General features: G+C 41.0%; 1 protein-coding gene across 1 annotated transcript; it reads left to right on the top strand.

Annotated features, from left to right (window-relative positions):
- Positions 1-40: 40 nt before the first annotated feature.
- Positions 41-6,178, top strand: LOC146709175 (protein unc-119 homolog B-like). The gene is made up of 6 exons (XM_085456168.1): positions 41-448; positions 1,270-1,383; positions 1,826-1,925; positions 2,146-2,318; positions 4,795-4,924; positions 5,636-6,178. The coding sequence occupies exons 1-5, from the start codon at positions 211-213 to the stop codon at positions 4,905-4,907; spliced, it is 738 nt and encodes a 245-aa protein (XP_085312294.1). The 5' UTR covers positions 41-210; the 3' UTR covers positions 4,908-4,924; positions 5,636-6,178.
- The last annotated feature ends 5,073 nt before the right edge of the window (positions 6,179-11,251 follow it).

Below are 11,251 nucleotides of genomic sequence, written 5' to 3'. Positions count from 1 at the left end.
TCGGGGAAGTTCCACAGTTCACCGGGCTCTAGGCTCGCCAAGCAGGTTGTCATGGCAACTGTACAGCATGCGCTTACAAAAACAAGCGCTTGACCGTTCACCCACAGCTCTTTCGACATTCGACATCCCCGGCGCCATCTTCTTCTTCTTTTTCAAGCCTTTAGATAAGCACTCGTTTAAATAGGAGGGAAGCTGAGGAGTAGGGGGAGGATGAGCGGAGCCAAATCCCGCGGCGACCTGCCTGTTGCTGCTGAAAATGTCACCAGCGGCGGGCACGGCACTGCGGCTCCTCCGCGGGACCGCAAGCCAGGCGGAGGAGTTCTGAAGAGGCTCAAGTCCCGAAGGAGCCAGCAGGTGGACGGCAGGGCCGTCACGGAGGAAGACCTCCGGGCACGGACTGGACACATGACCCCGGAGGACGTGCTGGGACTGCGAGTAGCTACTCGAGGTTTGAGCCTCTGTCTTTGAAACAGCAGATTAAATTTTGACATAAATCTAGAGCAAGCGATACCCTAATAACATGCTGTTCGAGATGGAGAGGAGAAATACATACCTGACAACACAAACAACTGTCACGGCAGTAGCCAGTCTTTCTATTTTTAAGCATCTTAATGGGCACTTGAATTGTAATAAATAGCAGACGTTTTCTATTGTCACAGTTGGCTAGTGCCAAAGATCATATTAGGACTTTAAACTCCTAACAAATGTCCGACAAACAAAACAAAGCACTGCTGTGTACACAGTGGGGCTGATCTGGGTGGTCTTAGGTAAGGTCTTCGTTAAATTAAAAAAATACAGCTGAGTAGATTATGATATGTGCTATGGCCTACATGTATAGCTGTCGAGAGCACATGATCTAAGAAAGAGAATTAAAATCGTGGAAGCCAAATAACAAGCTTTGTGTGATAATGTCTTTGTTTATGACAACTAAATTGTAAAAGCACGATCAATGCTTATATTGATCTACCCTTTAATATAAGAACACAGAGTGTGGCTGTGCATTTTGATCCCTGATAGACCTGCACTGAGGCAAAAGCTCCACAGTTCGACTCATTTTATGGTTGTATGCCGTAAAATAAACAGTGTATGTGTATATATTCAAAGTTGCATGTGCAAATGTGGACGTAAAGCTGTGTAATCAGAGTCTGAGCATTGTCTGTAACACATTTTGCAAAAATACAAAAGCAGCCTGCTTTTATATTTTAAGAGCGATAGCTCGGGAATGATTCCGGGGGGAATAACTCCTTTGGTCTCTTTCATTATTTACAGGGTACCTCTGTAAACCCGAGGACAATATTTACAACATCGAATTTGTCCGCTTCAAGATCAGAGACCTGGAGACAGACACGGTCCTGTTTGAGATTGCCAAACCCCCACATACAGGTAGTGTGTATTAGCTCACTGCTTGTGTTTTATTTATGTGGTAATGTAGATGCAGATTAGCTCCATAGTAGTGTTTTTTGTTACTGTTGCTGTTATTGTTTATTTGCCTAAGAAGCAACAAAAAAAAAAAGAAAAAAAGAGGGAAATCCCTGGTTCAAGCCCAGGAAGAGACACCTGGAACTGAGGGGAAACACAAATCAGGAAAGGTTCTGTGGAGGTCACCCCTTGTGAATAAGGAAGCAATCAAAAGTAGCTTCTGTAATGCAGGTGCAGATGACAGTCATAAGTAGCTGCCTCCAAAGGGCTTGACCCTCCTGACAAGGGTTCCTAAATGGTTTTAAATAAGCTGGGTTTGGAAACATCTGTCACCTGTTATTTTGATTAAAAATAGTCTTCAGTATGGATCACAGAAAACTTCTCTGCCTAATCTTGTTGGTATCAGATGATGATGAGGAGAACAGAGAGTCAGACGCTAGCACAGGCCGGTTTGTACGCTACCAGTTCACCCCAGCATTCCTGCAGCTGCGGACCGTGGGAGCCACGTGAGTGACTCACGCATAATCTACGCACACCTCACCTGCTCCGTACGCAAACAGTGAAAACAATTACAGCATTATCTTCTATCAGCTACACGCCCATGCCTACTATCCATGTGACTGTAATAAGCTTCTAATTTTCGAATTATATAAGAACGCAAAACCTGCAGTTGTTAACACCCTGATCTCCTTTCTTCCCTCTTTCTTTCTTACTTCATTCACTCAGGGTGGAATTCACGGTTGGGAACCGGCCTCTAAGCAACTTTCGCATGATCGAAAGGCACTACTTCCGTGATCACCTGCTGAAGAGCTTTGATTTTGACTTTGGCTTCTGCATCCCGAACAGCCGTAATACCTGTGAGCATATCTATGAGTTCCCTCAGCTGTCTGAGAGCCTGGGTGAGTCACCTTTTTAAAACTTATAACCATAACAAGAGCATACAAATGCCGAAACCTTCCCACGTGGAGATTTTAACAGCAAACTGTGGAAAAGTGATAGCGTTTTATCAAATGTTGATTGTCTAGAAGAAGACTAACTTTTGGTATTTTGTACCATGCACATACCAAAGGAATACATCAGCATTTCCTATTCTTGACATTTGCTTCAATGGATTTTTAAATCCCTATTTGTCATGCATCTAAGCACAACAGTAAACATTTGGTTACATTTTAGCAGGACTTTTGCTGGCGACGTCATCACTGATACACATATCAGCAGCTAGCCAAAAGGTTTTTGCAGTTTTATTAAGCCTGACCTATTTCTGCTCTTACATAGGTACAACCCCAATTCCAAAAGAGTTGTCACACTGTCAAATGTAAATAAAAACAGAATGCTTGAATGATTTGCAAATCTCCTATACCAATATTTTATTCACAGGAGAACATAGAAAGCATATCAAATATTTACAATCAAAAAAATATAATTTTAAGAAAAAAAATGAGATCCTTTTAAATTTAATGGCAGCAGCACATCTCTAAAATGTGTTACACGATCATTTATGGACTGCTGGTTTTAACAACAGTCCATAAATGATCTCTGGGAACCAGCTGCTGGACCTAAATGTTATCCTATTCGTATCTAATATAAGAATATAGTTATTGAGCAGTACCAAATAACTAAATTATAATTAGAAACGTTTTGTGATTTTAATTTTATGATGAATTAAAAATTTCAGTTGGTGAGAAGTCTTCGACAATGAAGCCATGCTGTTGTAATAGACACAGTACACAGTTTAGCATTGTCTTGCTGAGATATCCAAGGGTTTCACTGAAAAAGACGTCGTCTGGACGGGGGGATACGTTGCACTAAAACCTGTATATACCTTTTAGCTTTGAAGGTGTCTTTTTCCAAATGTGCAAGCTGCTAATTCAGTAGGCATTAATGCACCCCCATCCCGTCAGAGATGCAGGGTTTGGAACTGATAACAATTCAGATGTTCCCTCTTCAGCATTTCTCAATCATGTGCACATTATAGCTTTTTCTTCACTTGATAGCACTTTAACCTGAATTTGTGGATAGCACAGTGAACTGTGTTCACAGACAGTGATTTCTAGAAGTATTCCTGAGTCCATGATTTCCAGGATAGAATCATGCCTGTTTTTAATGCAGTGCTGCCTGAAGGCTTGAAGGCCATTGTCCACTGCGCACAGAGATTTCTCCAGATTCTCTGAATCTTGATGATATTACCTACTGTAGATGATGATATATTTAAAGTCTTCACATCTTTACATTGAGCAAAATTATTCTGAAACTGTTCAGTGTTCAATTGTTCACTGTTTTTCTGTAGATTGGTGAACAATTGACAATCTTTACTTTTGAGACACTCATGTAGTCATGCAGGCCATGGTAATCTAAGGAGCTCGGAAGGAAAAGCGACCGGACGTCTTTAGGTTTCTTGAAGACAGCTCCCATTAGGGCTTAAATACCTGGGACTCTCCACCATTTGGTCTTAGAACTGAAGAAGCTTTTCGGATGAGAGGTGTAAGGTCTTCAGGGAAGTTAAACAAGTCCAGATGCTTTTCTTTCCAACCTCTGCCTCTCTTTTTATGCCTAGTCTTGTTGCTGACCTGCTGCCACTTTAGCAGGTCAGTTAGAAATTTTTTTTTTTAGTACCACTTCCTTTCCCAGGCTTTTGTTTGCCCCCATCCCAGCATGTTTTTTAGATAGACTCTTAAATAAATTTTACAGAGTGTTGTGTTTTTGGAAATGCGGCTCTAATTGTATCCAGAACATCACACAAATTCTCTGTATGAGACATTATGCCATTTTCTTCAACACTTGGCCATGGTTTAGGTTTTTAATCCTGCCTTAATACTATAATACTAACCATAAATGCCATATGTACTTTGAAACTGTTTTTGGCTGCTGTGATAGTTGCTACTCTTCACTCTGGCCAGGAAGAAATCCTTCTTGAAGCAACAACACACAAAACAAACTTTAGCCAAAGCTAATATGAAGCTTCAGTAACGAGCTAGCTAAACATAGTCGAAATCCAGACAGTCTGTGTCGGTTTCTTGCCAAAGTTTTGTCTGGTAATCTACACTCGACTATCACAGAGGGATCAGATGAAGCAAAACACAAAGAACTTAAAAAAAAAAGCAAAAAAAAAACTTTGAAAGATGTAATTTTTATTGCTTTTCCAGTACGTTAGCATACATGACAGTGTATAATACACACAGCATTACTGTTTTAATAAACAGTTATATTTACTTGGGTATCTGTATGCATACACTATACCTTGTGATGTTGCTGAGTCTTTTTTCAAGGAGCAATAGTTACTGAAGGTTTTTTTTTGTTTTGTTTTTATTTTTAAGTTTTACTTACATGGATATTTAAAACGTTTTCACTGACATGCATTTATCATCTGTTTTGCAGTCCATCAGATGGTGGAGTGTCCTTATGAGACTCGGTCAGACAGCTTCTACTTTGTCGAGAACAGACTGGTCATGCACAACAAGGCAGATTATGCTTACAACGGAGGACAGTGATGTCTGCCTGCTTGCGTGTAACCACACACACAAACACACGAACATGCTCATACACGTCCATCTGCTCACTTTTATTGATATATGCATAGGCACACGTGCATGTTGCTGAACATACATACGGCTCATACCTGGCCCGAGAGCTGCTGCAGACACGGTTCAGTTGCCTCCAGTGTTTGTAAAGATGAATTACCATTCGTTGCAATCACTTTCAGGAGGTGTTTTGCATTAGTGTGAGACAGAGGTTACATTTATAGGCTTTTGAAAATAGAGAAATCTTTAAAATCCGAGAGAGTTTGCAATTTGCAGCCGTGTATAACACGTGGCTCAGATTGATCAGATGGACATTAGTCTTCTCTTTACAGTTTTAGAAGTATCCTAACAGCCATTGAGTGAACACACACACACACACATTTGCATACACACGCATGCACACTCAATCCCCGAGTGACACACATAGTGTTTACACAGGGTTTGTCAGAAGCAGCTGTTCTCAGAGCTACCGCCTCCACAATCCACTCCAGACAATGTCGGGGGAGAAACAGAGGAGCCATCCACAAAAACACTCCTGTCAAACGCACATGGTCACTCCTGCAGCCCCCTCCCTATCTCCCTCTCCGCCCACACAAACTGACACGTCAATAGTAGTACTGTATAAGACTCTGAATTCAACCAAAGGTTTCTGACATTATCACTGTTTTTTATTTATTTATTTATTTTTTATTTTACAGTTCTGTGACGGCTCGTTAAGAAAGGACATGTCAAGTAGAAATTTCCCCCTGGTATCTTCAAAGAGCAGCAGAAGTGTCCCAAATATGTTCTGGTTTCCTTATTTCAAAGTGGAGCTGTTATGTTTGTCCTTATTTTCTGTCATTTACCGTTACGCTAACAGATGCTGATTTATAACAAGGTCTCAGATAACAAGGTCAGCATATGTACAAGTTATCACCACAAGCTCTTGGCTCTGTATGATGCCACAGAGCTGTGATATCCTTAAGATGGTCATCTCTCACTGTGAGCACACCGGCAGCACCCACCTGCTATTCAAACCTTGTCTTTGCAAGAGACAACAATCAAATGTAGATTGTTTTAACAGGGGTAGGGAGCTTAAAATGGCTTTTTTTAGATAGAGGACGTCCCACTGTAAGGTAATTGTGGATTATTAGAAAATGTGAATCACACAGCACTACTCTTAATCTGGAAATGAGCAAATTACGTCCCTTTTTCTTGGTGACAGCAGTCAATAAAAATGAAGATTTCTTTTTGAACATTTAGATTTGATTATCTGTACTTCCAATTCCTTATCACAAACGTCTTAAAAGCTTGATTATATCTGATATTTGAGTTTGTCTTTATCCTAACTGGACAGCATACTATCTCATGGTAATTTGTAAACTTTGGTGTTCGGGGTTTAAGGTGGTGTTTGTAAAGTATATACATATATATAAATATACATAATTTGTAAAAAGTGAAATGATTAAATAAATGTACATTTTCAGGTAGAAAATGTGTGAAGCTTGTTTCATTTGTCAGAATGGGAAAAGTTAAGTTTGAAATGAGAATATCCCAAACATGGCCACTAGGAGGAGTTGTACCATAATACATTTAGTGCCACCGGTGCCAGTTTAGTTGTTTTATGCTTTAAGTTTGTTTTTGTTTCTTATTGTTGTTGTTTTTTTTTTAAAAATCATTGTGATGGGACAAGTTTGCATTCATTTCTTGTGTTTGGTTAGGGCTTCAAATGAGGCTATGATCTGAACTCCTTATATTCATGCATGACTGATTTATACACGAGACATGAAACTGATTACGTCATGTTAACTTCCTACCACTATTTTACCAAAAGTTACATAAAATAGGGCAGGACTTCATGCAGTACATTTCAAAAATGAGTCCACTTTGATCATCCCATTTTGGACTCTTGTGATTTTAATCAGATCGTTGTTTGTCTTGTATCTGGGTTCATCTCTCTCAGTTTCCATCTGTTTCCAGTTCCTAGACTGCAAGTCTCATGGTGTTTTCTCTTTCCACACCTATGCAGTTTTCATTGCCTCCCTCTCACGCTGTGTTTTTTTCCTTTTTCCTTTTTTCTTTTCTTTCCCTCTCTCTCACCTGGTAACCAGACCTCTGGACTGGAGTGTTGAGTTTCCACTTTCCCAGAGAAGAGGACAATCTGAGCCACACAAAGACCTATAATGGACCCCCTCTGCTCTCTCCTCCCTTTGCTCTGGCACTGCACAGCTGCACACACACATGCACACAGAAGCACACACTGCATATGTAACAATACATGCACCCACCATTTTTTAAAATCTTTTTTTTTTTTTTTACTGCCCATTCAGGTCCTACCTGCTTTCTCCTATTGTTTCTCAAAGTAAATCCTTTGCTCATTATCACCCTATTTGATCTGGTGTTCAGGCACATTAAATCATTGTCATAGAATCTACATTTTCACCATCCTTGAATACACCTTTAATATATCTTATAATAGCACATGGGATTGGGGATGTGACATAAAAACCATTTTAGCTCACCCTAAAATGATTTCCTGAATCGTTGTTTTGCAACTTTGGCTAGGAAGTGGCTAAAAAAAAAAAAAAAAAAAAAAAAAAATCAAATTTAGCTACAGTAATGAGAGTGTTTTAGACAGTATGGACATCACAAGGAGAGTTGGTTTTAAAGTGTGAGGAAAAACCTGTTTAGGCGCAGCATTCATTTTCTGTTTTTTTTTGTTTTGTTTTTTGTTTTCCAACAACACTCTTTAGCCACTAACAGAGTGCTAGCTACTAGCATTTGCTAACGGTGACTGACTATGCGAGCTAAACTATGCAAGAAGGAAAATTATTAAAAAGAATAAAGCTGGGGACACAATTCGCAAATGGAAAATAATCAGGAGAAAGATGATAATTTTTTTTATTGCTAAGAGAAAATAATTTGATTATAGCGAGTCTGGTGTTTTCATCTGTTTTCATCTCTAGCAGCTCCACAATTGCATAAAGGGCCTCTTTATTAGATACAGATTGCTAGTATTTGGTTGGTTGCCCTTTTGCTTTCAGAGCTGTTTTAATTCTTTATGGCATAGATTCAACGAGGTGCTGCAAACATTTCTCAGAGATTTTGGTCCATATTGACATGTAGTCACCCAGCTGCTGCCGATTTGTCTGCTGCACATCCGTGACGTGAATCTCCCGTTCCACCGCATCCCAGAGGTGCTCTGTTGGATTGAGTACAGCAAACTCACTGCAACGTTTAAGAAACCAGTTTGAGATGAGCTAGACTTTGTTGTGCATTATCCTGCTGGAAGCTGCCATCGGAAGATGGTACACTGTGGTCATCAAGGGATGGACGAGGTCATCAGCAATGCTCAGGTAGGCTGTGGTGTTTAAACAATGGTTGGTACTAAGATGCCCAAGTGTACCAAGAAAATATCCCCTATTACACCACAAGCCTGAACCACTGATGCAAGACAAGATGGATCCATGCATCCATGTCATTAATACCAAATTCTGACCCTGCCATCTAAATGTTGAGGCAGAAACTGAGACTCATCAAACCAGGCAACATTTTCCTCATATCTGTTATCTAAATTTGATGAGCCCGTGTCAACTGCAGTCTCAGTTTCCTGTTCTTAGCTGACAAAAGTGACACCCGGTGTGGTCTTCTGCCACTGTAACCTATCCACTTCAAGGTTCAAATGCTGTCTGCTCAGAAGCTCTTCTGCATACCTTGTTTGTAACTGTTGTATTTGAGTTACTGTTTTATTAGCTTGCATCAGTCTGGACATGCTCCTGTGACCTCTGGCATCAACGAGGCATTTTCAACCCTAGAAACGATTCTGTGTGAAAATTCCCAGCGCATCAGCAGTTTCTGAAATACTCTGACCAGCTCGTCTGGCACTGACATCCATGCCGTTCAAAGTTACTTAAACAGCCTTTCTTCCACACTGATGAACTTCAGTAGGCGGTGAATAACTCGTTTTGGTAGTTGAGTTAACAAAGTTATAAAAAATATATTTTATATTTCTGTTTTGTTGGACTACTTTACTACATCTGGAGACATTTAAAGGTATACTCTCCTACTTGATCCTATACATAACGATAAACTATGTCACTCATGAAAACATTTAATAAACCTACAGATCCTAGGTCATGAAGCGGAAACGAAGTAAAGTATTACTTTAAAATACATACAAACTGATGGTGTGAAGACTCAGTGTGTCAGTTGCTGATTAGACCACAAAGCAGGGTGCAATTTAACTGTGAGCTCATAAATCAATAACCACCATCAGGCTGTAGGCCCTGCACACTGCAGCACAGCAGTAACGCAGCTGTACTGTACTAAACTATGTGTTGATATAAAAAGAATCTCGATATATCCAGTAGGACTCAAAAATTACCATACACGTGTGCGTACAGACACATCCACAGCAATAAATAAGCACACTTTCCAGGGATGATTGGGTGTTCCCAGGCCTTCGTGGAACACATTTCAGCAGCCAGTTGTGGATTGACACACACACACACACACACACACACACACACACACACACACACACACACACCGGAAACAAGTGGACAGGTGGGATAAATCAAGCGTATTCACGCACCCTCCCCCGCGTGCACACATATATCTCTGTAACTGGCTTCCCCATGTATCCTGTTCAGTGAATCGCGCCACATTGAGATTAGGAGTGAAAAGCACAGGTTTATCGAGGTTCCCCTGAAACACACTCACTCACACATACGGATCTACACACGCAAGCAGGGGGACGGGGGGGACAGTGGTCTTCTATAAATAGCAGCTAGGAATGGTGTTGATAGGTCCTGTGAAAAGAAATGGAGGGGGGGAGTGGAAAAAGGATTAAAAGAGATACAGGGACACACTATAACTCCACTTGTTCGTAAGTGTGTGTGTGTGTGTGTGTGTGTGTGTGTGTGTGTGTGTGTGTGTGTGTGTGTGTGACTGTGACTGTAAGGTACTTTGGAGAGAGCATGGATTTCTTGCCATCAATACAAAACAGTCTTTCTTGGTTCTCTCCCATCACCCCCAACAACAACATCCAGCTACATCCATCCATCTCTCTCTCTTCCAAATCTACACACACACACACACACACACACACACACACACACACACACACACACACACACACACTACCTCTAACCCATCTTATTTGTATTTCTCATGTTCACTCTCCCTTTCTTGTTTTGATTTTTTTCCATCTTTCCATCCGTTGTTGCTCTCCAAGGCCCTGGTGCGAAATCCATCATGTGTTAAACACCATGTTATAAAGAAAAGAGATGAGTCACCACACGGTCCTCTTAGTTTAGGTCAGCACAACGATGTTCTCAGAGATGGTCGTGACTCCATCTGTGTCATTATGTCATTTCCAGCAATTACTCTGTGACATCATCTCAACCCCTGAAAAAAGTCAGGGTGAAAACATGTAGGATGGAGCGTGTACTGTAAATATAAATAAACACCTTCATCATCACAGCTACCTTCATAAACACTCGCTGTTGTTTCCCTGTAGGTGAGAACCTACTTTAATGCATTTTTTAAAAAGGTATTATGCATTGCATTTAAATAAAGATCTAATTTTTGACCTAGCGGATGTGGTGATTTAATGCGATGCTGAGCAAGGCTTTGTAGATGTGACAAGAGATAGCAGATAATTAGTTATCCGCAAGTTAATAAAGCACTCAGGGCAGCAGTGATGGATAGACAGTCCTTTAACAAACTGTGATTCCCCGACCAATTTCCATGGTGGCGAGTGCAGTATTGACAATCTGTCTTTAAGTGTTAGGTCTCTGCTGATGTGTAGGCAGAAGCCTTTGTGCAGCTTGTGTGTGTGAGTGTACTGTTCCTGCATTCGTCTGCCCAACTGTCTGTGTGGTATTACAGTGCAGATTTCCGCCGCTGCTTACACTCATGTGGCTGTCAGACAGAAATAGTCATCAAGGTAAATAGTTTGTGGTGTGTTGGTGCTTACAGGAAGCCCGCAGCCACCTTTGGAAGTCTCCCCAGAACCCCCAGTCCAGTTTGTTTTGTGTGCGTTTGATTAATAAAAGGTTAACTCAACCCTCAGTCAAATGTTAAGAGAGGCATGTAAATCTCCCCCGCAATCTCTTCCTTCCTCTGCCTTTCACTCCTCCCTTTGTCTCTTCCTTTGCCACACCTTCCCCTGGGGGATGCAGGGATTGTGATTGGAGAAGAGGTGGGGCTCCTGGCACAAGCACAGGTGTGCTCGTTTCCTCCCTTCTCCTCTCTCTCATGTAATGATTTCTTCAGCTCGCCACCTGCCAGGTGGAAAAAACACCCACAGCAAATGGAGCGCTTTAAAATGG

This window comes from Copadichromis virginalis, linkage group LG5 (assembly GCF_057382275.1).
Source record: "Copadichromis virginalis isolate Kocher_CV1m ecotype Utaka linkage group LG5, C_Virginalis_male_GT1.1, whole genome shotgun sequence".
Lineage (NCBI taxonomy): Eukaryota > Metazoa > Chordata > Actinopteri > Cichliformes > Cichlidae > Copadichromis > Copadichromis virginalis.
Note: the sequence above shows the minus strand (reverse complement) of the source record. Positions and strands in the feature narration are given on the sequence as shown.

What these genes read in the sequence shown, in the direction of transcription:
- LOC146709175 (XM_085456168.1), top strand. Translation starts at nt 211, where the DNA reads ATGAGCGGAGCCAAATCCCGCGGCGACCTGCCTGTTGCTGCTGAAAAT. An exon ending in TGCCAAACCCCCACATACAG is followed by an intron (nt 1,384 to 1,825) that starts GTAGTGTGTATT and finishes TGTTGGTATCAG; the next exon opens with ATGATGATGAGGAGAACAGA. An exon ending in TCAGCTGTCTGAGAGCCTGG is followed by an intron (nt 2,319 to 4,794) that starts GTGAGTCACCTT and finishes TCTGTTTTGCAG; the next exon opens with TCCATCAGATGGTGGAGTGT.